Genomic DNA, 24,057 nt, shown 5'->3' with positions numbered 1-24,057 from the left:
CCCAATGTTTTCCAAGTCTCAGACTGTCTTTTGCTGCTGGTGGTCCTAACATGTGAATTTGAGAACACCATATGTTTTCTAGTTAAGCATATATTATCAGTTCCATGGTGGCTTAAGGCTGGCGTTTCATGGGTCTTCCACCTGAACAGAAGAAACTTGACTTGAGAAGTATAAAAAAGGAAGCAGACTATGGATGCCAAGAGTAGCATTCCTTAAGGATATAGGAACACACATGGTCTCTCCTGTTCCCACTTTTCATGTGGTACAATCATTTATGTATGTGCTAGAATGCACAAAAAGTTTCTGCCAAACTTGATGTATAAAACTTTGTGTGAGTTTGCTCTTTCACTTCTGCTATATTATTGTAACTCAAGTTAAATAAGAGAACAATTCTCTTATTCAAGTTAAATAAGAGAACAATTTCATGATCAATTTCAGTTAGATCATGAAATTTACCATGATCTAACTGATGAGCATAAGAGTTACTTTTATTCTGCCATCAGTCAACATGGGGGAATGTATGCAATTGCATTGTGGAATTCATTGCCACAAGATATGGCAACGGGTACTAATTTAAGTAGCTTTATAGAAAGTCTGGCTAAATATATAAGGGAACAGCCATGGCTCACAGCTGTAAGAAATCCATATAGACAGAACGGGATCTCCCATAACCAAATGGGGCCGCAAAGCAGAAGCTGCCTCTTGCCACCTTGTTTTGCTTGCAAGCTCCCAGGGCATTTGGCTGGCTCATGGTGGAAGTGGAATGCTGGCCCAGATGGCTCTTGAGTCTGTGGACTAGCATGGCAATTCTTATTGTCCTGCTAACAGACAGTAGGGCTTTGGAGAGATTATTCTGCCTGTGCTGGAAAAGAAGGTCTTGAAAGACCGTTTTAGTCCCAGTCCATCCTAGTGAGTAGCTCTCTCCAGCCAGCCCCACAGAAATGAATGGATCTCGTAGAGAGATGACAACATGTCTTGTGGCACCTTAAATTAACCACTGTATTTGTTAGTTTTTAAGATGCCACAAGACTCTTCGTAGACTAAAACGACGACGCATCTGAAAACAGTACAGAGACTGTACTTAGAAGATTGCATAGAGGAGGGGTATGGAATCACTTGCAGCCCAAGGGGAAGATTCAATTTTGGAGAAGCTCTCAGGGACCACATTCTAGGGCTGGGCGGGTCTGAAGGCAAAAGGGGGTGGGATTAAAATGCCAGCATCTCTTTTAGCTTAAAGCTCTTACGGCCAGTAACCTTTTAGAATGGGGGGCAATGTGCAAAAGGCAGGAAACCACCAAATGATTAGGGGAAAGCGGGCATCAGACACGCCATCATTCCCCATTGATGCTCTCCACCTTTTAATTAAAAAAGAACGAGCAAAGGCCTAGAGGGAGTAATAGATAAGAGTCAAGGAACACCTATCTGACCTCTAATATATGATAAAACCTTTGCCAATGAGAATATAGTGCTTTGTACTACTCCTTATGTGAGCAAGCTTCAGCTCAGACCACACACATGCAGCAATATTAATCACTGGGCGCTCCACTAGAGAGCAAGTATTCCGGCATACGCACTGTGTGACGTGAAGCAGGACGGAGTGTATGGGCAACATTATTTCAAACCCACCCACCCACCCCACTTTATGTACCAGCCATTCGGTACATCTAATGCCAACAAATAACTCCCCAGCATCAAGACACCACCACCAACGTGCTCTTCTCAGTGTTTAAGTACAACTCCCACAGATACATATGCTGGCCCAAACACTGCAAGTTACAAGCAGTCTGTGCAATTATTAAGGACTATCCATGCTCAGTACTATAACCTGACATCACCGTTTACAATGTTGTTGGAAGTGTGGGAGGGGATACACATTAACATACGCCTTACTAATCATTTTTCCCTTTATATGCACAAATAAACTAGGCATGAAAACCACTGTCATTATGTTTAGATTGTCAATTTCCACATTACAGCAAGAGCCAGTCAGATATGAAATAGAATTTTTACAAATAGACATTGCGCATGCACAAAGAAACAAAGTGTAAATCATCAGAGCCTGGGGCATATTTTATTTGAAATTTACATTAACTTCAAGACAAGACACTACTGAAAGTCCGTTCTTCGCTCAGGGGATTAATAAACTGATCCAGATAAGCTTTAGATGACACCCACTGCATTGGTTTTAAATAAAAATGCTTACTTTCAGTACAGAGAACTGCCAAAAAAAAGCAAGCCATCTTACAGCACATTCCTTTAATAAAATCAAATAGTGTTTACAAGGCAACATTATTCAAATTACTATATCACAGTCCCCAGTAACATCAAACTGTATAAGGGAAGTGATGAAAAAACTTATCTTCCAGTTAACGCTTTTAGGTGCTCTTCTTCTCATCACCCAGTAAACCTATTGTTACTTTTTTAGCTGAAAGAAAAAGAAAAAAGCCATGATATCACTATTGTTACGACATGACTGAATAAACTGAGATTACTGGAGTATTGATATGAATAGAGATGGAAAACTATGGGCTCATCTACACCTGCAGCCCTTTGGGAAGTGTGGAGGAACTTCTGGGATCATCCCTCAGGGGCCACACACCAGAGAGTTGTCCCGGAAGTAAAGAGGGACGTTCCGGAGTTGCATTTTTTTAAAAAAGAGAGAGACATTTGCGCAATTGCGTGGGTGTGATCCTGCATGAAGAAACAATTCTGTTAAAAAAACAACAAACTTGCTGCTGGAAGATGCCGAGCGCCGTCCCAAAGATGGCAAAAATGCTTTCCTCCTCACCCCTGGACTCCCCACACACAGCTCCGTGCCCGTTTCCTGGGCCCTGCTACACGTGGGGAAGAGGGAGGGCCCCTGGGAGGGAGAACCACACCGCCTGCGTAGCTCAGGATGGTCCTGACACGGCAGAAAAAAATGGGGAAAAAGCAGTCCCAGCTATCCCAGGAGAACTGAGTGCTCATCCCCGGTTCACCCCGGGATCTGCTGTGTGTCATTTAGATGTGCAGGATGACCTCGTGACCACCCCAGGATAAATGGCAGGTGTAGATAAGCCCTGAGTCAGACCTGTAGGGCCCAGCACAGCTTTAAGGGTAAGGGTGGGGGCAGGGGCAGTGTAAAACAGATTTCTAAGCAGCTGGAATTATTCCAGCCCTGGGTGTGCCATGTACATAAATATTCTCAGAATTATACAAATTGAACACATTTCCAGAGAATTGCTTTATTGGATAGTTCATTCTGCAACAGCAATTCACTGGAAAGAGCAATATTCAGGCATTCCAGCCCTCAGTGTCCTCATGCGCACTAGGCTCCATCCCCTCATTCCCTGACCTTGCTGCAATAAGTGGTGAGGTTAGAATCTGGGTTCTACTCGCATTGAACTGAACATGGAGTAGTGCCTCTGTTCAGCCTTCGCTCTGTGGGGCAGCCCCCAGCATATGCGGTCCCGTCCCTGCTCTCATGCATTCTACGGAACACCTGAATGAGATTTAGGCAGGGTGAGAAAACACCACTCTTGCCCAGTGGAAATTCTGCTTCTTCCTTCCTCTCCAAGTTTTGAGATTTCACCAGGTTTTCACTACACACTTTGAAGCTTATTGTGGCAGCCTTGATGGGCCAACCCGGTCCCTCCAGAAGTTTCATAGAACCTTAGAATAGTAGAGTTGTAAGGGGCCTATAAGGCCATTGAGTCCAGCTCCCTGCTCGATGCAGGAATCCACCTTAAAGCATCCCTGACAGAGGAGTGTCCAACTGCATCTTGACAGCCTTTAGGGTGAGAGAGCCCGCGACCTCCCTAAGTAATTGGTTTCATTGTCATACTGCTCTAACAATCAGGATGTTTTTTCTGATGTTCAGCTGGAATCTAGCTTCCTGTAACTTGAGCCTGTTATTGCTGTAGTTGAAATGTCTCAAGGGTACCAGGGTTGCCTATCTTCTTGGCTAATCCACTTTTTCTTCCCATCTCATCATCTTATGAATTCAAAATTGTCCATAAAGTAGACTAACTGTGGTGGGGTGGGGTGGGGGTGGGGAATTCCTTGAAGACACTGACCCCATAGGCCTCGCCTCACCTTCTTTAGTAATAGAGTCAGCTGTCTCCGCAGCTTTGTCTTTCAGATCCTTTGCTATTTTATCCAGCTCGCTTTCGTGCTTCAGGAAGAAAGGGCGGATAAATCGTTTGTAAAGCATGTCAGCTCCATTGGCGGGACTTGGGGCCATGCCCCAGATCAGAAAGCCACACTGCACAAAACAGAACATGGGAAGGAAGAGGAGATGAGAGATTGTACAGTGGTGGTACAGAAAGATTTGCAATCCTGATACCAGAAAAAGTTTGCATGACATCCAAGTGTGGGAGTGCTAAGACACTAACCTACGAATCACAGGAGTCCCCTCGTTTGAATCTTCCCTCGGCCCTGAACCCACTAGATAAGTGATCCCCAATGCAGCACCTATGGATTCCATAGCACACATGGGGACCTCCAAGGGATCCCACCAAGGTCTCCACTCCCTGCCCTCTTAAAAAAAAAAGCTTTTCTTTAAAAATAATAATAAAAACCTTGGGAAATGTTAGCACAGCCTTCTTGTCCCCTTTCTAGCCTCACTAGTTCTATTCCCCCACAGCTCTTTAGCTTATTATTTCTCTCCCTCTTAGCCTCGAACCTTGCTCTTTCTCTATCCCGTTGCCGTACTATTCCCTTCTTCCCCCCAGCCTCTCAATTTCTCTTCCCACTTTACCTTGCTGTTTCTCCCCCACCCCACCATCTCAGACTCTAGGCTCACTATTTCTCCCCCTACTCACACTGCTTTCACTCACTTTTTACTAGCCAGGCCCCTACGGCAGTGAGTACGTGTCTAGCCACATCCTCCATGGGATGTGGTGGTGCCAGCAGTTTCTCAACTTCTGAATGTCCCCAGGGATCCAAAAAGGTTTGGGGGGGGGGCTGCACTAGATGGTCTTAGGCAAGCCACTCTAGCACTGTCTCCACCCCCACCACACCTACCCTGCCCACCCCCTGCAGCATGGGGATAAATATCACCCTACAGGTTGGGTTGTAAGGATTTGAAGCACTTTGAATACTGTACAGAACCTCCTGCCCATTGCCCTCCCCAATCTGGATCACTGAACCTCATAGTTTTCCTTCAGGGGTGGAGCCCCCAAGCCCCACCCCAGTGGAATCCCCCCAGAAAGCATCCCTGCTATTACTTCCGATCTCAGCACGAAGATAACAGCAGGGAACTTGGCCTGTGCTGAGAAGAGCAGACACTCCTCCTGACATGAGCCAAGTCACTTCGGATGGCACTTGACATCCACAGGGCTACCAGTTTTGCGTACAACTGAGTCCCTTTCTCTGTGCGGAGAGGAGGCACAGAACTCCATGCCTTGCCCACCATGGGGAGAGAGAGAGAGGGAGGGAGGGAGGGAGAGAAAGAAAAAGGGGGCAGGGCAATGACATCAGCAGTGTATGGAAGTCATTGTCTTTGTTTAATACCCAAATGATACAATTACAGATAATTCGCTACTCCTTCCTGGCACCTACGATGTTGTATTTGGCCCTGATTGTATGTCCACGTACTTCTGGCCAACAGATGCATTCTTGCTCAGGCAGTGGTGGACAACCTGTGGCCTTCGACCTAGTATCATGCAGCCCTTGGCCTAATTTCAAACTTCAAGCCATCAGTTGAGACCTCTGGCAAGCGTGATCTGTCTCTTCCAAAGAAGAAGAGGAGATGAGAGAGAAGGGGCTGCCAGGAAGAGATACCTTCATCCTAATTTAAAACTAGGGGTATAGAGATACAAGATGCTCTTGTCACCACTGTGAACAACAAGGTAGTGCAACACCCCTTTCAAGTTTTCAATAAACAATTAAATAAAATTCAGTGGCAAAGGAAAGCTTGCCTATTGTTGTGAATATCCTCTTTTCACTTTTCCAACGATATATTCCCACTTTCTTTTGGAATGTCATCCATGTAGGAATGAAGAAAACCTTGCCATTCCTCTTCTGCATAAGTCCACATGATCACATCCAGGAACCCACTTTCCCACCCCAGCCATGTTTTCAGGACTTTCTCCCTGAATTCCTGTTATTGTTCTCCTCCAGCCTTCCAGAATCTGAATCACTAGTGTGGATCAAGCCCACCGCATGTATTACAGCCAGTGCGTATGCTGAAAGCAAACTCTGCTCAGCCACAGCCAACCCACTCAACCGCAAGATGACATTTCACATCGTGGCATTCAATTTCAATGTTTTGACAACAGGGTTCAAAACTAACAAAATTTCAAATTCATTTAGGAAGCCATCTCTCTTCAGATGAGTTCTTAAAGGCTGCACGCTGGCAACCCTTCTGTAATAACTGAGATCCACTGGGAATTCCTAAAACTGTTTAAGACTACAGGTTTTATTTGGGGGTGGGAGAGATAAGCCAACCTTCAACATGTAGTAGAAAGGGAACCAGGAAAGAAAGATGTCAGAGAAAAATTCTGCTATGCTGAAGACGCCATACACCACCCAGTAGATCAGCCACTGTGTGTCGTCATCTTTGTTAGGGCTTTCAATGGCCTTGATGCTGGAAGAAAAAGATCAAAAAGGTAAGCCAACTGCATTCAAAGTTTATCAAAGCAGCAACATTACAATAATGCAGCAGAAGCCAGAGGTGCAATAAGCTCCATCAACAAAAGAACAGAACACCAATTCACATTTTCAGTCCCCTCGGCCACCTGCAAAGCCCAAGCCACGAAAGTTCATGAAGACCTAATAGCAATGGCTGGACCGCTCATCCCTCACCTGGGCCATCTTGCATTAGGAGCTCCTCCGCTCATCATCCAGGGCCCCCAAAACATACACCACCACCAATTCTTCCCATGAGAGTACGTGGAGTGGAGCTTTCCAGGCACTTCCAGCAGCAGGAGCAAGCTTTGTAGCTGGAGTCAATCAGGGCCCCATCCTCCCCTCCCAGGCCAGCTGGAAATGAGCCAAAGAAGCAGGGACCAGGCCTTGCAGGACTCGCAGCTAAAAGGTGGTGAGGTTGTGGCAGCACACGCTGTGGTTTGCACCAGTTCAGCTACAGCAGGCAACCTCCAGTTGTTTTGGACTACAAGTCCCATCAGCTCCAACCATCACAGCCACTTGTCAGGGATTATAGCAGCTGTACTCCAATACATCAGGAGGGCACCGGGTTGACTACTCATGAGCTCTATGGATACACAGAATCTGGTTGTCAAGTTGTACTCTCCTAAGCACAGTTACTTGGGAGCACCTTGCAGTGGTGTCATTAGGACTTAATGTTAAAACATGCTTACTTTGAAACCTATTGTTTCACGAGCCTCAGGGGTCCCACACTATTCATTTATTTATTACATTTCTATACCGCCCAATAGCCGAAGCTCTCTGGGCGGTTCACAAAAATTAAAATCATAGTAAGACAACCAACAGGTTAAAAGCACAAATACACAATACAATATAAAAAGCACAACCAGAATAAAACCACGCAGCAAAATTGATATAACATTAAAATACAGAGTTAAAAGAGTAAAATTTAAATTTAAGTTAAAATTAAGTGTTAAAATACTGAGAGAATAAAAAGGTCTTCAGCTGGCGACGAAAGGAGTACAGTGTAGGCGCCAGGCGGACCTCTCTGGAGAGCTCATTCCGCAACTGGGGTGCCACAGCGGAGAAAGCCCTCCTCCTAGTAGCCACCTGCCTCACTTCCTTTGGCAGGGGCTCACGGAGAAGGGCCCCTGAAGATGATCTTAAGGTCCGGGCAGGTACATGTGGGAGGAGGCGTTCCTTCAAATAACCTGGCCCCAAACCGTTTAGGGCTTTGAATGTCAATACCAGCACTAGAGGAAGCTCTCTGAATAGCTCAGGGGCCAGCAGCCCAAAGAGAATGCACCCATATTCTCCCATATTCTCCGGCTACCAAGTACCTTTGTGCATGACAACAACCTAAATAGAAACAGCCACTGAACTGCTCATATTATGCACCATATTATGTCAAAGTCAAAGCAAAAATCTCATGCTGCTGCCTCTTAAATAATGCATAATTACTTTCAATGCGCACATATGTCAAAATGACTCTGTTAGAACACACAGTTTCATTCAAGACCAGGCAAGGCACGCCGTTATGCCATTTGCTTGCACCAACGCTATCCATTAAATATGAGAACGTGGTGCAAAGTTAAATCAAGCTGCCTACCAAATACGTACCAGGTGAGGCAGGATGCAGGACAAATGTTTCAAAATCACGCACACTTGCAAGGCAGATTTGGATGTAACATGAAACCAGGGGTGTGGCAACTTCCAGCCCAAGGATCAAATTCAATTTTGGAGAAGCTCTCAGGGATTGCATTCCAGGGGGTGGGCAGGGCGGAGTGCAAAGGGGGTGGAGCTAACTCACCTATCCACAGCATTTTGTAGCTTATGCAACAATAGCAGCGTAATGTAGGAGTCCAGTTCTTACTGCCAGTAACTAAGCTCTTAGGAGACGCATTTCAACCATTCAGAATGTGTGTGTGTGTGTGTATGTGGGGAGCCAGGAAACTACCAAACAACTGGTGGTTGGAGGGGAGGGCTGTGGCCCTCCGCTGAACCCTGGGGGCCAGGTTCTGCACCCTTGCATTAAGCCTTAGTCTAGCATTTCAAGAACCAGCCACAGAGAGTCCCGGACTCATGCGCTTCCCCTCCACCCCAGTGCATTTGCAAGAAAGAGTCTGGAAGCTTTTGTTTCCATTGTGCATTAAACATCGTTTGCTGCAGAAGAGCTTTTCATTTCATTTCTGCACCCCTAAGAGAAAGGGCTTATTGTGGTGTCTAAATGTATAGAATGAATCTCCCTGGGAAGGCAGCATGATTTCTCTCTTGTAGGGTTAAGGAGGGTGTTGGTTTTAAAAGCCTTTCTGGCTGGCTGCTCTGTTTTTAACATTCACGTTCGTGTTGGTCTGGGGGAGCAGGAAAAATATTTGGTGTATTTAAGAAATCCATGTGTTGGTCTGGGATTATGAAAGATACAGTATGGCTCCACCTCTGATAAGCCCTCTGGTCCAGCTCTGCCAGTGGCCTGCCCACTGCCTCACCAACCTCCACTGGTTTGCCTTGTTAAAACTTGAAAAACTGGTTAATCTTAATTAGGGTTTGTGGAAATAAGACAACTTCAAACCATGGTTTACAAATTTGGCTTGTTTTCACTAACCATTGTTAAAAGCAACCACAGTTTAAGGTTTGGATGACACACTAAACTGCTGTTAATGTCAAATGGAAATGGAAAGTTCTTATCTCTTTGCAGTGATACCAGAGAGGCAAGGGGAACATTGAGCACATGACCCTGAGGCTTGCTGCAACTTGCTTTCAGAATGTGAAAGAATAGTTTAGCATTCCGTCTGAACTGGGCCATGTGGAATTTAAATCAATATTTAAATCAACATGATACTCGTAGCTACTGACCTGCTTCACATGATTACCATGGCTTAAATAAGACATGCCGCCATTTGCCAAATTACCCGCCCAGGTGCAGCTTGTTGTGTCATCTGAACCCAGGCAACATACCGGTAGCTTGATGTAAGGGAAAACAATCCTCAAATAACCCAACAACAGCCCATGGGTTATTTGATGGTTGTTTCTCTTTCAAGAAGCCATACTGCCCAGGTTCAGATGAACCAACAAGCCGCACCCATGCAGCTAATTAGGAAAATGGTGCCCAGCACGTGTCACAGATTAAAGAAGCCACAGTGGTTTGTTTAAGCTGTGGTGACTGTGCTAACCCGGCCAAAGCCGAAACGTATAGCTGTACCAGCTGTTGTATAGCTATATTGTCTGTTGTTGTAAGCCAAATGTAGGTGCAGGAATTTGTACAGAAGCTCAGTGGCCTCTGGCCATCTTGTCAGGACAGCTTTTCTGCTTCAAGCAACACACAGCTCTTTGCCAGTTCGCCTCTACACACTTTTGTTTATTGCTGCTTTTAATTGTCAAGCCTTCTCAACTCTTACGTTTGTTTGATTTAAACATAATGAATGAGTTAAAATCAGTACTTGATTCGGGAGCATGGCGTGAGTCAGGGAAGAAGGTAGGCAAGACTTTTCAGTCATGAGAAACGGACTGTGTAATACCCATGTGTAGCATTTCAAACACAAAATAGGTCAGGAACCAGACGAACAGGTTTTGGTGCAGCGGGAGGAGGGAGGGGGAAGAGAGACAAAAAGAGACAAACACACAGAAAGAGAAATCCCATACAGACACTTGATTTCCATCCTGCTTCAATGCTGCCCCCCTCCCCCAAAATCCACACAGGTAATTTTCACTGCTGCAGGGAGCACAAAGACCTATCCTACTGGATTGACTTCTTTTACTCTAGTCAACTACTACCCCTCTCTTCATCATGCCTCCAAGAAACTGCTAACACAACGCTGATAAGAATCCTCATTCTTGCAATAAGCATATATTGTAAGGGTGAGCAAAGGGTGGCGTTTTCCACTGATTCAGAGGGAAAGGGGATGGATAAAGAGACCCTGCAGTTAGTAACTTGGGGCAAGTAGAGGTTGCTACTGAACTGGCCCCAAGTTGTGCACATTTGCCAAGGTAACATGTTATCCCTCTCAAGTGTATGATGCTTCCAGAGATCCTAGGCTTGCTGGATCAGAACATTATTGGATGAGTTGTTAATTTATTCCTCCATCACAATATGGTTTCTTGTAGGCTCTTTTTCACCAGGGCTGAATCTAAGACCATAATATTCAAAATATAATTTGGTTAAACAAATGACAAGAATACAAATTAGTGGGTGTTTAATTGCGTTCAGCAGGCCTTGAGGGGAGGGGAAAGGGATTTGAAATTCAAAGTAAGAGACTCTCACAGACCTTGATCACAAATCACTTAGCCTTCAGCACTGAATTTAGCAGCACTCCTCTAGAGCAGTGGTTCCCAAACTTTTTCAGGTCACCGCCCCCTTGGTTCCACAAACTCATGCCCAGTGCCCCCCTACCCTACACTATAAAAATCATTATTCAGAATAGAGGTTTTCAATGACCCACCAAGGAAGATAATAACAATAAAATTCAAAACAGTAACAATTAATTGAAGACTTTATTCAAAATCCAATTGGTGTGCCCTGCCACGCCGGCTGCAAACAGAGGTGTTCGCTCTCTTTTCCCTCCCTCCCTTGGCAAGCCTGGGGCGGGTGCTTCCCATTTAGAGGGGATTCTAGGAGTTGAAGGACTTTTTCCTGTCTAAACATGCATAAAATTGTGCCTTTAACTTATCATGTCACACTAGCATGAATACAGGAATCAAATAGGATTTCCTTCTTCAGTGGAACACACTTACTTAGGAGTAAGCACCATTTTGTTATAGGAAAGGATAATGTATTTTAATTAAAATTTTAAAATAATTATCTGCCACCTGGTATAGAGTTTTCCTATGGAAAATCTGGCTGGGACTGAAGTAGAGGGGCATTAATTTTACTGTACTTATTGTCTTTAAATATGGTTAAATATCCCACAGTTACCTTGCTATTCTATTTCTACAATTCATTTTCTCCTGTCTTTTCTTCACCCTCTCTTAGTTTTCAGGCTGAATTCTATGCACATTTACCTCAGAGTAAGTTCTATTGATCTCAGTAGGGCTTACTTCTGAGTAGACATACTTAGGATTGTGTTGCAGCTCTGTTTTTAGGGTGACACAAGATACACACATACCATGTTTACCAAAAGCACGCTTGAAAAAAGGGGGTTGGACACCCTGAAATAAGCAAGGGCAGATAGGAATTGTTTCAGCAAGCATTCTAGAAAAAGGTGCTGCTGAACCTTCTTTAGCCAGGAAGGACCTGGGGAATTGTAATTCTCTCTCCCTCCCCCTTTTCTTTTCTCTCCCAATCCTGTTGTAGTCCAGATTTTTTGGGGGTGGGAGCACACACACAGACACACAGCATCTCTCTCTCTCTCTCTCTCCAACCCCCTCCCTCCAAGCCCCCCCTCTCTTTCTCCAACCCCCCCTCCCCCCAAGCCTCACAATAGATGGCCCCAATCTGCAACTCCTGACAGGGGAAGGGAGCCTGGTGATACCTTGCAGCAGCACAAGCAGCTGCTCTGCCAACCACCATCCTCCACATCCTCCTTCCTCTCCGCCACATGGCCGCTGCTCCCGCCTTGTGCAACAACTATCGCGAGAGGTCTACCGGGGCAGCTTGTAGGAGGGAGCAGCTCTGGCCGAGGGAGCGAGGGAGCAAGCGAGCGAGCGAGCAAGCAGGCGGTGGTGGCTCCAGCAGGAAAGAAGTCCTGGGCTCTCCTAGGCAGGAGAAGAGTGGGCAGAGCAGCTGAATTCACCGCTGTTTCCTGCTCTGCTGCCTCCTGTGGGCGCTTCCCCCACCCCCTACTTCTGGTGGGCCGCTGTGGGCTTGAGATAGGAGGAGAGAGCGGCTGTGTGAGTGAGAAAGTCCTTCCTGAGCAGGAGCGGTGTGGGGAGAGCAGCTGAATTTGCTGCTCTTTCCTGCTCAGTCCCTGGGTTTTAGGACCTTCTGGAGAGACCACCTCGAGCGCCTCCCTGCCGCCCCTTTGCCTGTTAGCGCCCCCTGCCAGTGCCCCCTGCTGTCCCTTTGCCTCTTAACGCCCCCCTATGCAATCCCACCGCCCCCAAGGGGGCAATACCGCCCACTTTGGGAACCACTGCTCTAGAGTAAATGGGCTGGGATTGGAGCTCCCATTAGTCAAGACTGGTTTCACAGCTTGATGCTCAAGAACTATTCAGAGTGGCCAAAGTTACTAGTTGTTTTATTTTTTAAAAGTTAAATAAATTTATATTCAGATATCATAGGATAATATCAGATCCAAAGTCAAAGAATAGAATGAAGAATGGGCCATATCAAATGTGATATGTGACAGCATTTTATAACTACACGGTTTGTTTGTAATCGCAATCATGCTAGGCACCAAGTGCCTCCACTGCCCAGCCCCAGGAAGGCAAGCCTTAGCATTCCTCTCCAGAGCCAATGGGGAAGGATGGAGCTTGCTTTGGTGCTGGATGGACAGCTAAGGATCAACAAGCACATCCACCAACAAGCACCAACACAACGAGGCCCAGCCTTTGTCTGGGGTGGGGATTGTCCTTGTTATGGTGCTGCACCCTCTAAAACTTAGCGCAATCTGAGGACTGATCCCTTTCCACTCCCCAGCCCCAAGCTGGAGACGTAGGCTGGCACTCCTCTCCTCATCCTTGCCAGAGGGCAATGGAACGCTCGCCATGGTAAGAGGATTGAGTGGTACTGTGGACCCCTTCTCATAGGATGGTGGTGAAGACCCACATGGGATAGTACCAATTTACTTCCTCCATGCTGAGCTCCTTGAAAGACAGGATAGAAATGAGACAGACAAAATGCTTCTGTCCTCTCCCACCCATCATGAACGATTGTGGGTCTCCACTTACTGTTTCAAGAGAGAGCAGCATAGAACCCTTTTGTATGGAAAACTTCCAGAATTTAGAAGATCATGATCATTCACTGCATGTTCTAACCTTTTGACAAGACTAGCTAAGAATCCGTTTCCCCCCCAGTGCTTTGACCCAATTTTTTTTTACTATATTTAAAGTTATCGGCATACACATGTTTTCCCTCTAGTGTTCTACATATTTCATGAACATTCAAATACCTTTGAGACTTTATGTACTACAAGAGCCTTCAGTTACTTTTAGCTTTGTCTAGTCATTTAAAGAAAGTCCAATAATAACCCCAAAAAAGCTGATATACACAATGAAAAGTGATTCATTGGGAAATACACGTGGCAAATCATTCAGACTTGTGTAAATAAGTGTTCTAGAGGCACAACATGAAAAAGAGAGAGGGAGGGATTTCTGACATATTTCTCCTGTCCTCCCCACCTTACATAGATATACTCTTTCAAGCAATTTGGCCACTAATATAATTCATTTTTCACAGTAAGGGATTACTTGTACTTGAATGAGCTGAAAAAGCCAAGCGATGAATAGAGTATTCTGCATAAGAGTTTCTTACGCGGTCGGGTAACAACTTTAGCTTGAGACTACAAGAGCTAAACTATGGTACAACGTGGGAGGGCCCTACATGGAGCAACCACTAGTCAGATTGTGCTGCCTGTAATTCTCTAGCAACATAGAAAGCAGCCTTACACACTGTCAGACCATTGGTCTGTCAAGCTCAATCTTGTCTACACTGACTGGCAGTGGCTCCGTAGGGCTTCAAGCAGGAGTCTTTTCTAGCCCTACCTGGGGACTGTCTATAAGTCTTCTTTGTCTTGCAGTGGCTGCACGGTGGCGCTGCCTCATTTATAGACGCAGCCGCCAACTCACAGCCACTGCAGGGCTTTTCCCTGAAGCTGTGCCTTTAAGTCAGGGACTTACCCCGACTTTCTTCTCTGAAGCGAGGTTACCACAGCCCTTCCACTATGTGACCTTGCTTCAGCGTTGAGCCAGAGGAGTTTCAGGGCAGATGGTGACCACTGACAAGTGGCTGGAAGCCAGGAAGAGAGCAGGGGGCAGGCTCGAGCATGGAAAAAACCTGCACTCCCTCCTGGCATGGGAATTTCCCGTCCCACCCCACAGCAGCCATACTGCAGGGTTTCGGGGGAAGGAGCGGTGAAGCAGCACCATGAAGACAGAGTCTCGGAGATGCCAGGGCCTGAACCTGGGACCTTTTGCAGGCAAAGCATGTGCCTTCCTAATGAGCTACAGCCCAGCCCTGATACACAAGAGTTAAGAGCAGCCTTCCTCAACCTGGGGCGCTCCAGATGTGTTGGACTACAACTCCCAGAATGCCCCAGCCGGCTGGGGCATTCTGGGAGATGCAGTCCAACACATCTGGAGCGCCCCAGGTTGAGGAAGGCTGGTTTAGAGGAACAGCTTCTGCTGTGTTACCCAGGGTTGCATTCTAGAAGCTGTGATCTATGTTGTTTTTCTCTACCATCTCTTAGACCAGTGTGTTATATAGCTGCACCATATCAAGGCAGCCACATACAATATCAAAGAGCCTTATGGCACCTTAGAGGCATTTATTGAATCTTTAAGGTGCCACAAGGCTTTGTTGATTTTGCTGCAACAGACTAACACAGGTACTCCTCTGGAAACTGATACAATACTTAAAATTTCCAACACTATCATCTTTTCAGTTAAGAATGTCCTTGACTCCAGGCCATTTAATGGCATATGATGGGGCATCTATGTCAGCTGTCTTATCAGGTCTAGCTCTTTACTGAAATTGTTTTTAGCTGCTTTACATTTTGTTATTGAAATTTAATGCTGCATTTTATTATTTTGTGAAATGTTTGGAATTGCCCAGAGAGCTTTGGCTATTGGCCGGTATAGAAATGAAATAAAAAACAAATTAACAACAATAATAATTAAAATGTTGGTGGGGAAAGGGAAGTAGCCCTCATGTAGGTGGAAAATAAACCAGTAAAAGTGCAACGCAAGCATTACCATCCTAATGCCACAGAGACCAATCCAGGCATTCCCATCTTCTAACACTGCGCATGGGCAGGAAGGTCCATCAGTGAGCAGCAGCCTACACCTTGGCTGACCATGCAGAGACATTTTTAGTCCCATCTCTTATTTAGAGAGCCTGCCACACCAAAGACAGGCAGTGGAGGGGCAAACACATCAACTGAGCATGGTCACAAGCAAGCATGCTTTCCACAGATGCCTGCTATGCAACCGCAGAATGAAGCAAATAATGTTGCAATGCTGTGGCTGGCTGTTTTGTTTTTTAAAATCTTTTTAAAAGATTAAGTTATCAGACACAGACACACAGACACACACACACACCCCAGAATCATCCAAATAAGCAGTTGAAGATCTAACCTAAGTCTCCTGAAAAACACAGGTGGAAACCTTTAGCAAGGCATCATCTCTTATCATCATTTTGAAGGATAAATGTCCCACAGTTGTTTGGTACAAGGCTACACAATAAAACTGCAGGACATTCAGCCTCTAAAATTAGCCTCTGACTGCCAAAAGCTTCCAATTGGGACAACGGGCAGCATGTGAAGCCAAATGCCCACTGTTGTCTATGATCAGTGATCACGCAGTCATTTTCCCAGGGCGCAGGATGTTATTATTATTATTTACATTTTTATCCCACCTTTTTTCCTCCAAGGAACCCAAGGCGGCATACATAATCCTCCTCCTCTCTATGTTATCCTCACAACAACACCCTGTGAGGTAGGTTGGGCTGAGAGTATGTGACTGGCCCAAAGTCACCCAGTGGGTTTCCATGGCCAAGTGAGGACTAGAACCTGGATCTCCCAGCTTCCAGTCCAACACCTTAGCCACTACACCATGGACCAGACAGAGAACCTCCACGGCGTGGATTAGAGCCATTGGCCAGAAATTCCCCATTCCTAGTGTAGCCATGTTTTTTGGGGAAAACAACTCAAATGCCAGTTTAGTTTCTAATGTGCAATTGAGATTTCACTGCCTATATCAGCCTGTGGTTCTTTCCACTCCTCCAGTAGACATAAATGTTGCCTGTAATTCCTAGGGTGAGTGTTGTAACCTGAAAGTGGTATCATCAGATGATCCATCATCATGTTCAGTTTACCTCAGGCAACACTTCAGCAATGGCGGCCAGCCCAACTAAATGAGGCAAAGGAGATCAATGCTTAAATGTCCCATCCTGTAATGCTTTTGGAGAAAACAGTAGGGTGGGGAGGGGCCTATTGCGATTCAGAGTGGGATAGCAGTGGCAAACACCATTTTCCTGATGAAAATCACCCCCTCCCCAAATGTTCTTTGCCCAGATAGTGCTTTCCCTAATGGGACAAATAGCACCAGGCAAGGATGAATTCTCAACAGGAAAAACAGCACGGGAGAAGGGGTAAGGTAATAATTTCTGCTACGCTCCGCAACTGCAGTATGAATCAGGCCCCTCTACAGGTGTTTTTTAAAAATGGGTCGGGCAGTCTAAACATCAAACTCCAAAGTCTCATCTAGTTTCCTTGAATTAACTGGAATCCTGTGGGTCTCCTAATGGGCTGGTTTGAATGTAATGCTAACCATAGTTTAGCATGACAGGACTGAGCCTTAACTCCCTCCGGGCTTGCATGTTCCCCCTTCCCTCTCTTCCTCTATCAGGGCTACAGGGAGGAGTTTGGAAGCTTTTGGTTCCGTTTTAGATTAACTGTAGTTTGCTGTGTCATTTGAATCCTAAACTGTGGTTAATCATAACTATGGTTAGTGGAAACAAGTTAACTTTCCACTAACCATAGTTAAAAGTTAACAGCAAATTGTCTGGGTTTTTGGATGACACGGTAAGCTGTGTTTACTCTAAAATAGAACTGAAGGCTTCTAATCTCCTCATGGTTGAACTGGGAGAGAGGGAGAACATGCAAACCCAAGGATATTGTAGGCCCATTTTCATCATGTTAAACACCTACATAGATAAGCCTGTCTAAGCATTAAGATCAGCAATGGCCTATCAGTGAGATCTGTTAAGCTGGCAGGTTCTAGGGATAGGGATTTCTCAGCAGTGGCCCCTCACCTCTGGAACTCCCTCCCCAGGAAGACATATATGACCTCATCACTGCTGAATTTTAATAAAACCCTTTGAAGACACATTTATTCCAGTCTACTATTTGGTTGAATAGTGCTATACTAGAACAATTTTTTTAGCTACAGTTAATGGAGGCCAGTGGCTCTGATGTCAGTGAGGCTGTGTATCTATCTGTGTTTCAGTCAGAACCAGCCAGAACTCTAAAGGAGCTATCAAAGACAATGAACCTTATCCCCCAAATGGGTTCAGCACCTTGGATAGTTCTGTTAGAGTTCTGACTGAAACCCAGAGCAGATTCACAGACCCACTGGCTGCTGTTGTTGTGTTAGATTTGAGGGGTGGGTGGGTAATTGTATTTTCTAGCATATTAGAGTCTTGTAAGCAACCCTATGAGGGTAGTGTGCCAAGAAAGGCAGTCTAAATATCCAGTCCATGGTTAGATTTGTATGTGTATCTCAAAGAGAGTTGTGTCTCCCAATTATTGCATAGTTTCGCTGGGATAATCAGTACCGAATGAGTCATGATTAGCTGACCACATTATGAAGGAGATTCTCTCTTCCTTCTGCATTTGGGAGGTCCTTACTGTAAGTGTCTCATTTTTGCTACAGTTTGGTTACCACAGATGTAAGTTTTAATCGTACCTAGCTTCTACTAAGCTTTTACAGGAAACATGTGACTTATCCGACCACAAAATGCAGACAGTTGCTGAAATCTAGAAGGCTCAAAAACATATCCAAAGGTGGTGGTGGTCGGTTTGTGTGTTTAACTGAATTGACTTGATGCATGCTCTTCAAATAGTTTTCAGCACATGAATCTATCTTAGAACTACCATCCAATGCACTAGAAAGAACCGGAAAACATGCAAATCCACTTTGTAAAGCAAGATCCAGCAACTTTAAAAAATATTTAGGGCACAATCTTATGCATGTTTAGCGAGAGAAAAAGTCCTACAACTCCCAGCATTCTCGATCCAGCATGGACTTTTTCCTGTAAACATACACAGGATTGCACCCTTAATTTGGGAGAAAGGCTCAGAGAAAACTTCGTAGCAGTATATATAGAAAGGAAGGCAAAGAGAAAGTAGACCTGAATTTTAAATATTCATTCAAAATATGAATTGGAGAATTTATGTCCCCAAAAATCTGCTATTCTTTAAATTTAGGCCTAATCTACACCAAGCAGGATATTGCACTATGAAAGTGGTATATAAAAGGCAGAAGCCACACTACTGCTTATAGGAGTATTGAAGTGCACTGACAACTGTTGGGTCCCATGGACACATACCATATACCGCTTTCATAGTGCTATATCCTGCTTGGTGTAGATTAGGCTTTAGTCTTTAGTAATAATATAACCACAGCTACTATATCTGACCAAGGACAGCCCACCCCAAACAACAAATCAGGATTCCTGCCCAAAGCTTTGGCTCCATATTACTGCATCAAAACTAGGAGACACAATGGATATTAAACCAGGGCTAATTAATATAGTGGCAGTTGTGTATGAGGTAAGATCTATATTTCTGAATAAAATTTGATAGCATTTCTCTCTAGTGTTGAAAAAACTGCTTGAGGCTTTTGCCCCCCCTCTACCTAGTGAAAATGTTTAAATTCACCTGATAGTTACATCAAGCTTCCCATCCCTCATCATCAGCTATGCTGGCCAGGGCTGATGGGAGTTGTATGCAAAACATCTGGAGGCCCACAAGTTGTCCAACCCTGCAGTAAGACGTGACTATGGTATTAGAGTCATTGGACAGGAGGAGAGAGAGCTGCAGTTCTGTGATGGCATTTACACACGTGGGTCATATATGCATGGCTATTACCTGACTACTGGCAGATCACTTGACTGCATTGAGAAGTATTGCATATATTATTATTTTTATGCCCCACCTTTTTTCCTCTTTGAAGGAATCTAAGACAGCTAACATGGTTCTCCCACCCTCCATTTTACCTTCACATCAACCCTGTGAGGTAGCTTAGGCTGAAAGTCAGTGACTGGCCCAAAGTCACCCAGTGAGCTTCATGGCTGAGTGGAGACAAGAACCGAGATCTCCTGAGTCCCAGTCCAACATTCTAAATACTACACCACACTGGTTCTGTGTTAGATTTGAAAGGAGTATTTTCAAGCTATTATTAAGTAATGAACATACATGTACGACGCAGGCCATATTCAATAAAGATATTGAATACTTCCATGGGCAAAGAAATTACATAAATTAGCAATATTGCAGAGCAATGGCTTGCAAACATAGATGGGTAGAGTTGCAAGAGACACACCACCAATAGTATCTCTAGGGCCAAACCAGACTTGAACTGGTTTATCTATGCCTGGATTCCCTGACAATTTTTTCTTTGGTTAAAGCAGCTGAAGAGGGGATTTGGATTTATCACAGTGCTGGGGGAGAGTAAAGTATAGTCCCCTCTCATGCTGTTCCTTCAACTGTGACTGTCATCAAACAAACAAGGTGGAGTGAAACTCCACTTCATGCATCATTATGACCGGGATTCAACTCCTCCAGTTGTTTTTATACCAGAAGTAGACAATTTTGGGTGATCCAGGGGTCATTTTTTCACACATACACACACACAACCGTAGGTGCCAAAAACAGAGAAAAATAAAATAAAATAAAAATGGTGTCTGTAGATGCTATAGAATCCCGAAAAGGTCAAAATTACCTTTTGACCCTTTTGATGCTCAGACGCCATTTTGTTTGCAACAAATACACACGTGCACACACACATATGCATATTGGAAGGGGACAAATTTCAGTGGGTGGCAGGGGGCACACTGGGGGGCTGAGGGGCTGCATGTTGCCCAGCCCTCTTTTAAGTAAACAAAAAGACATAACATCTCTTTTGGCACTTCTACCATGAGTAACAAATGTTTCTTCAACAATTTGGAGGTACAGATGTTACTGACTGCTAACATAGCATTGTATTGAGTTAGAGATCTATGAGAAAACAGAATTCCGATTATTCATTATCTGTAACCAATGAGCCTGTGAAAGAACTGGTAATGAAACACTGGTTTTGGAACTTGGGAGTAGATTCACACATGCATGTATTTCACTTGATATCCCAACACTCAATGACTCATAGTTTACTGTGTGAACAACTTCAACAGTTTTAGAAGTGATGTGAGGCAATAGAAAAACTATCTCTGTGGCATTGGATCTGTACTGACAATTTCACAGGTACAAATTCTCACTTGATGCTGCAGTTGTCAAGTAATAAACATGTCCATGTGAAGTCCCCTTTAGTTTTACAGGAATACCAAGATGCTCAGAAATATGCAGGGGAAGTATAGATTTGGTTAAGATTTCTATATTTACTAAGTGCTCATTGAAGATATGGACACCCATGCTTTTTTATAGTGGTGCTGTGGGAACATTCGTATTGTTGTTGTTTTCTTTTACTCTGTGTGTTTACTGTATTTGTCCTTACTTGAAAATCAATAAAAATGGTATTTAAAAAAAAAGAAATATGCAGAGGATTGTCCATACATAGTCCAAAACTCCTCTGTACTAATCACTTAAATATAATGCCTAGCCGCAAAGTTCTCACCATTCTTGATCAGCGCAGTGCTCATTTCACAACGAGGGCCTCCCAGAAAAACGGCAGTCTCCCCCTGCCCTCCATTATGTCAAGGTGTGGTCCTCACCCTAATCCATACCAGATGTTACAAACATTCAGCCTTTACTTATATTCCCATTAGAAGAAGAGTCCAACATCCAGCAAAGTGTCCTTTTCTTATGTGTTTCAAAGCTACATCTTAGAAAGAAGGGAAACAATCCAGGCAAAAAGTGAAGTCCCATTAAAAACCAAAGGCACTTAGAAGTCCTTAACTTTGACTAGATCAAGCCCTGCATTGTTGTTGGCGTTTTTAGGAGGCCTGCACATTTGCTCAAACACTGCCCGAGCAGTTTCAAAGTGACATCATTAATGTTTAAGGGAATACAGTCAGCTTTCTCATCACAGGAGATATTGCCAAGGCAGCCTTTCACTCTAGACAGAACACTGGTACTTCTAAACGTTTTGGGTCTGGAAAGATTCCTAACCAAGAGATACCATGGGGTCCTTCTGCCCACCCCTCAACCTATAGTGAGTTCTGACTTGTGCAAAAAGAACATCAAGTTCAGGGGTTCGGATCAGCCTACTGAGGCAGATACCAGAGACTTATCCAGAAAGTTCTTACAAGTTCAGACACTGCCTGAAGAATAATCCTAAGTAACAGCTCAATTTTCCCCAGCATGATGGTTTGGCAGCTGCTTGCAACCCAACAGACACATCGAAAAAGGGGGAATAAAATAAGAAACAACATTCTCTTTAGCATACTCCAAAGTTATCCATTTTAAGAGCAGCTCTCAGCATGGAGAAAGAGGCTCATCTGTCAGAATACTTACGACATGTATGCAGGATAACCAAACCCGATCACGTTGCAAAGCAGGGATGCTCCATAGCCGATCACCAGATAGATGGCCAGCACAGTAATAATGGCTAAGAGAGAAAGCAAAATGTCAGTCAGTGTGGAGGGGAGGCCTAGTAGGAGGCACAGACAACGTAAGGCAATGCCTGGTTATATAAAGCCGGATGTGCTTTCTTCGTGGCAGAGGCAGGGAGCAAATGGGGAAATTCCTTCCGTGGGACTCAGCCCCAAGCGCAGTTGCCCATAACAAAGGAGATTCCAGACCCCACATCCTGCCCACTGTTTACTGGCAGGTTTCAGATCCACCAATCAGAGAAGAATAGGGAAAGAAACAGGAGCTAACCTGTAATACTGAAGGGGTACATGCCAGATCAGAGAGGCCAACGGAGACTTCAGTTCAACCAAGACACGTCAGCGAGCCAATTACCATCTAGCGGGAGTAACTAACTCTACACTTTTCCAGTCCCTGGGTTTTCTGGAAACACCCAGGAATTGCCCCAAAGGGTTGAATTGCTACCTCCTCTCTCTTAGGATCCTGTTATAATCATTTCCAAAAGCAGGTCTTTCACAACATGGCTTAGGAGCTGTCCTGAGGAGAAAGGAGAGAGCCCGCGGATAGGGAAGAGGAGGAGGGGATAGGGAAGAGGAGGAGGAGAGGACCGGGTCTGTCTACTGTAACCTGAGACGCGCCATCCCATTTATTGCTTGCTGCTCTTGAGACATTCAATGTCGGGGACTGAGCCTCCCACACCTCCTCCTCTATCTACTCTCAGAAGAAACATTGTCCATATGGATGGTGACTAGTTATGATGGCGACATATTATCCCCAATATGTGTGCCAGTTTCTGGGGATGACGGCTGGGAGGCTGCTATTGTACTCATGTTCTGCTTGTGGGCTTCCCCCAGGCATCTGGTTGGCCACAGTGGAAACAGAATACTGGGCTAGAGAGGCCTTTGGCAGGGCATTTCTGATGTGTGCCATAAATATCTGGCAAGAGAGAGACAGGTGCTGAGGCCCAGAACCTCCAACTAATTCTCCTTGGAAAGGAGGGTGGGTGGGGGAGAACGACAAGGAGGGGAACAGGAAGTGCTTTACCTATACTCTCATTATTCCCAAGAGGTGCAAGGGAAGGAAAAAAACAAGCCAGGGTGGAGAACAGATTGCACGCTCTTCCTTATAATGCAGAGCGGCTGCCTCTTACTTCTTTGAAAGAGCCGTGTGAGCATTATTACACAATATTGTGAATTTGTATTTTAATTAATTAGCATCCTGAGACAACCAGGGCAGGGGGTCTTTGGGGCTGAAATGCGGGGTGTAAATGCTATAAAATAAACGAACAAGGACTTTAATTAATAAAATGTCCACCAGAAATCGAGGGTTCTTCCTTTCCCCCCTTTTTTTCTTTTAGTAATCGTCACCACGTTACCGATCACCGCAGCTTCATAGCGGCCCTCGTCGGTGTGATGTTTTTTAGGATCTAGAGAATCCTCGATTTTTGGAATCGAGAGGCTTGGAGAGGTTGTTGCCCAGTGGGTTGTGGGGGGGGGGGGGGAGAGAAAGAGAAAGACGGCATCTATCCAGCCTGCTGCTGCCAGCCATGAAGCAGAAGCAGAAGCACTCACCGAAGGCAACGTAGGTCCTGTTCACGCCGGTCTGGCTCTCGATTTTAGCCAGCAAGCCGTTCAGCCAGTTCTTCTCGTGCAAGAACTTGTCGAACCTCTTCCTCATGGACTCGGTCATGGCGGGATCCTTTTCCCGGGGGCTCCCGCCTCGCCTTGAACCGGAGCGGTTATGGCTTCAAGCGCAGATCGAATCGAACCAGAACGGGAATGCAAAACGGCCCCGACGTTTCGGCTTTTTATCACCAGACACCAAACTGCTGGCCTGCTTTGACGGAGGAGGCGGAGGGAGCCAGAGAAAGGCACGTAAGGAACCGCATCATGGGATATGTGTGCGCTCAACGTCATCACAGCCCCAGCCCCGGAGCGGAGCGGGCTGCAAAAGACGCCGCGCCCATCTTGCTGCCTTGGGGGTGGGTGGGGATGGCGGGGAGGGTTTTAGCGTGGAATCGATCGTGGGCGATGACACGACAAAACAGAAAGCGCAGAAGCTCGCCAGATGCCCC

General features: G+C 45.2%; 1 protein-coding gene across 1 annotated transcript; it reads right to left on the bottom strand.

Moving 5' to 3' along the window:
• Positions 1 to 2,045: 2,045 nt before the first annotated feature.
• REEP5 (receptor accessory protein 5) lies at positions 2,046 to 23,832 on the bottom strand. Its single transcript, XM_063129524.1, has 5 exons — positions 23,555 to 23,832; positions 21,909 to 22,002; positions 6,430 to 6,568; positions 4,075 to 4,243; positions 2,046 to 2,425 (listed from the first exon to the last, which is right to left on the bottom strand). Exons 1-5 carry the CDS (start codon positions 23,670 to 23,672, stop codon positions 2,376 to 2,378), a joined length of 570 nt encoding a protein of 189 aa, XP_062985594.1. The 5' UTR covers positions 23,673 to 23,832; the 3' UTR covers positions 2,046 to 2,375.
• Positions 23,833 to 24,057: the final 225 nt, after the last annotated feature.

The sequence above is a fragment of the Elgaria multicarinata genome, chromosome 6, assembly GCF_023053635.1.
Source record: "Elgaria multicarinata webbii isolate HBS135686 ecotype San Diego chromosome 6, rElgMul1.1.pri, whole genome shotgun sequence".
NCBI classification, from domain to species: Eukaryota; Metazoa; Chordata; class Lepidosauria; order Squamata; family Anguidae; genus Elgaria; species Elgaria multicarinata.
The sequence above is the reverse complement of the archived record's forward strand: the minus strand, read 5'-3'. Positions and strand labels throughout refer to the sequence as shown.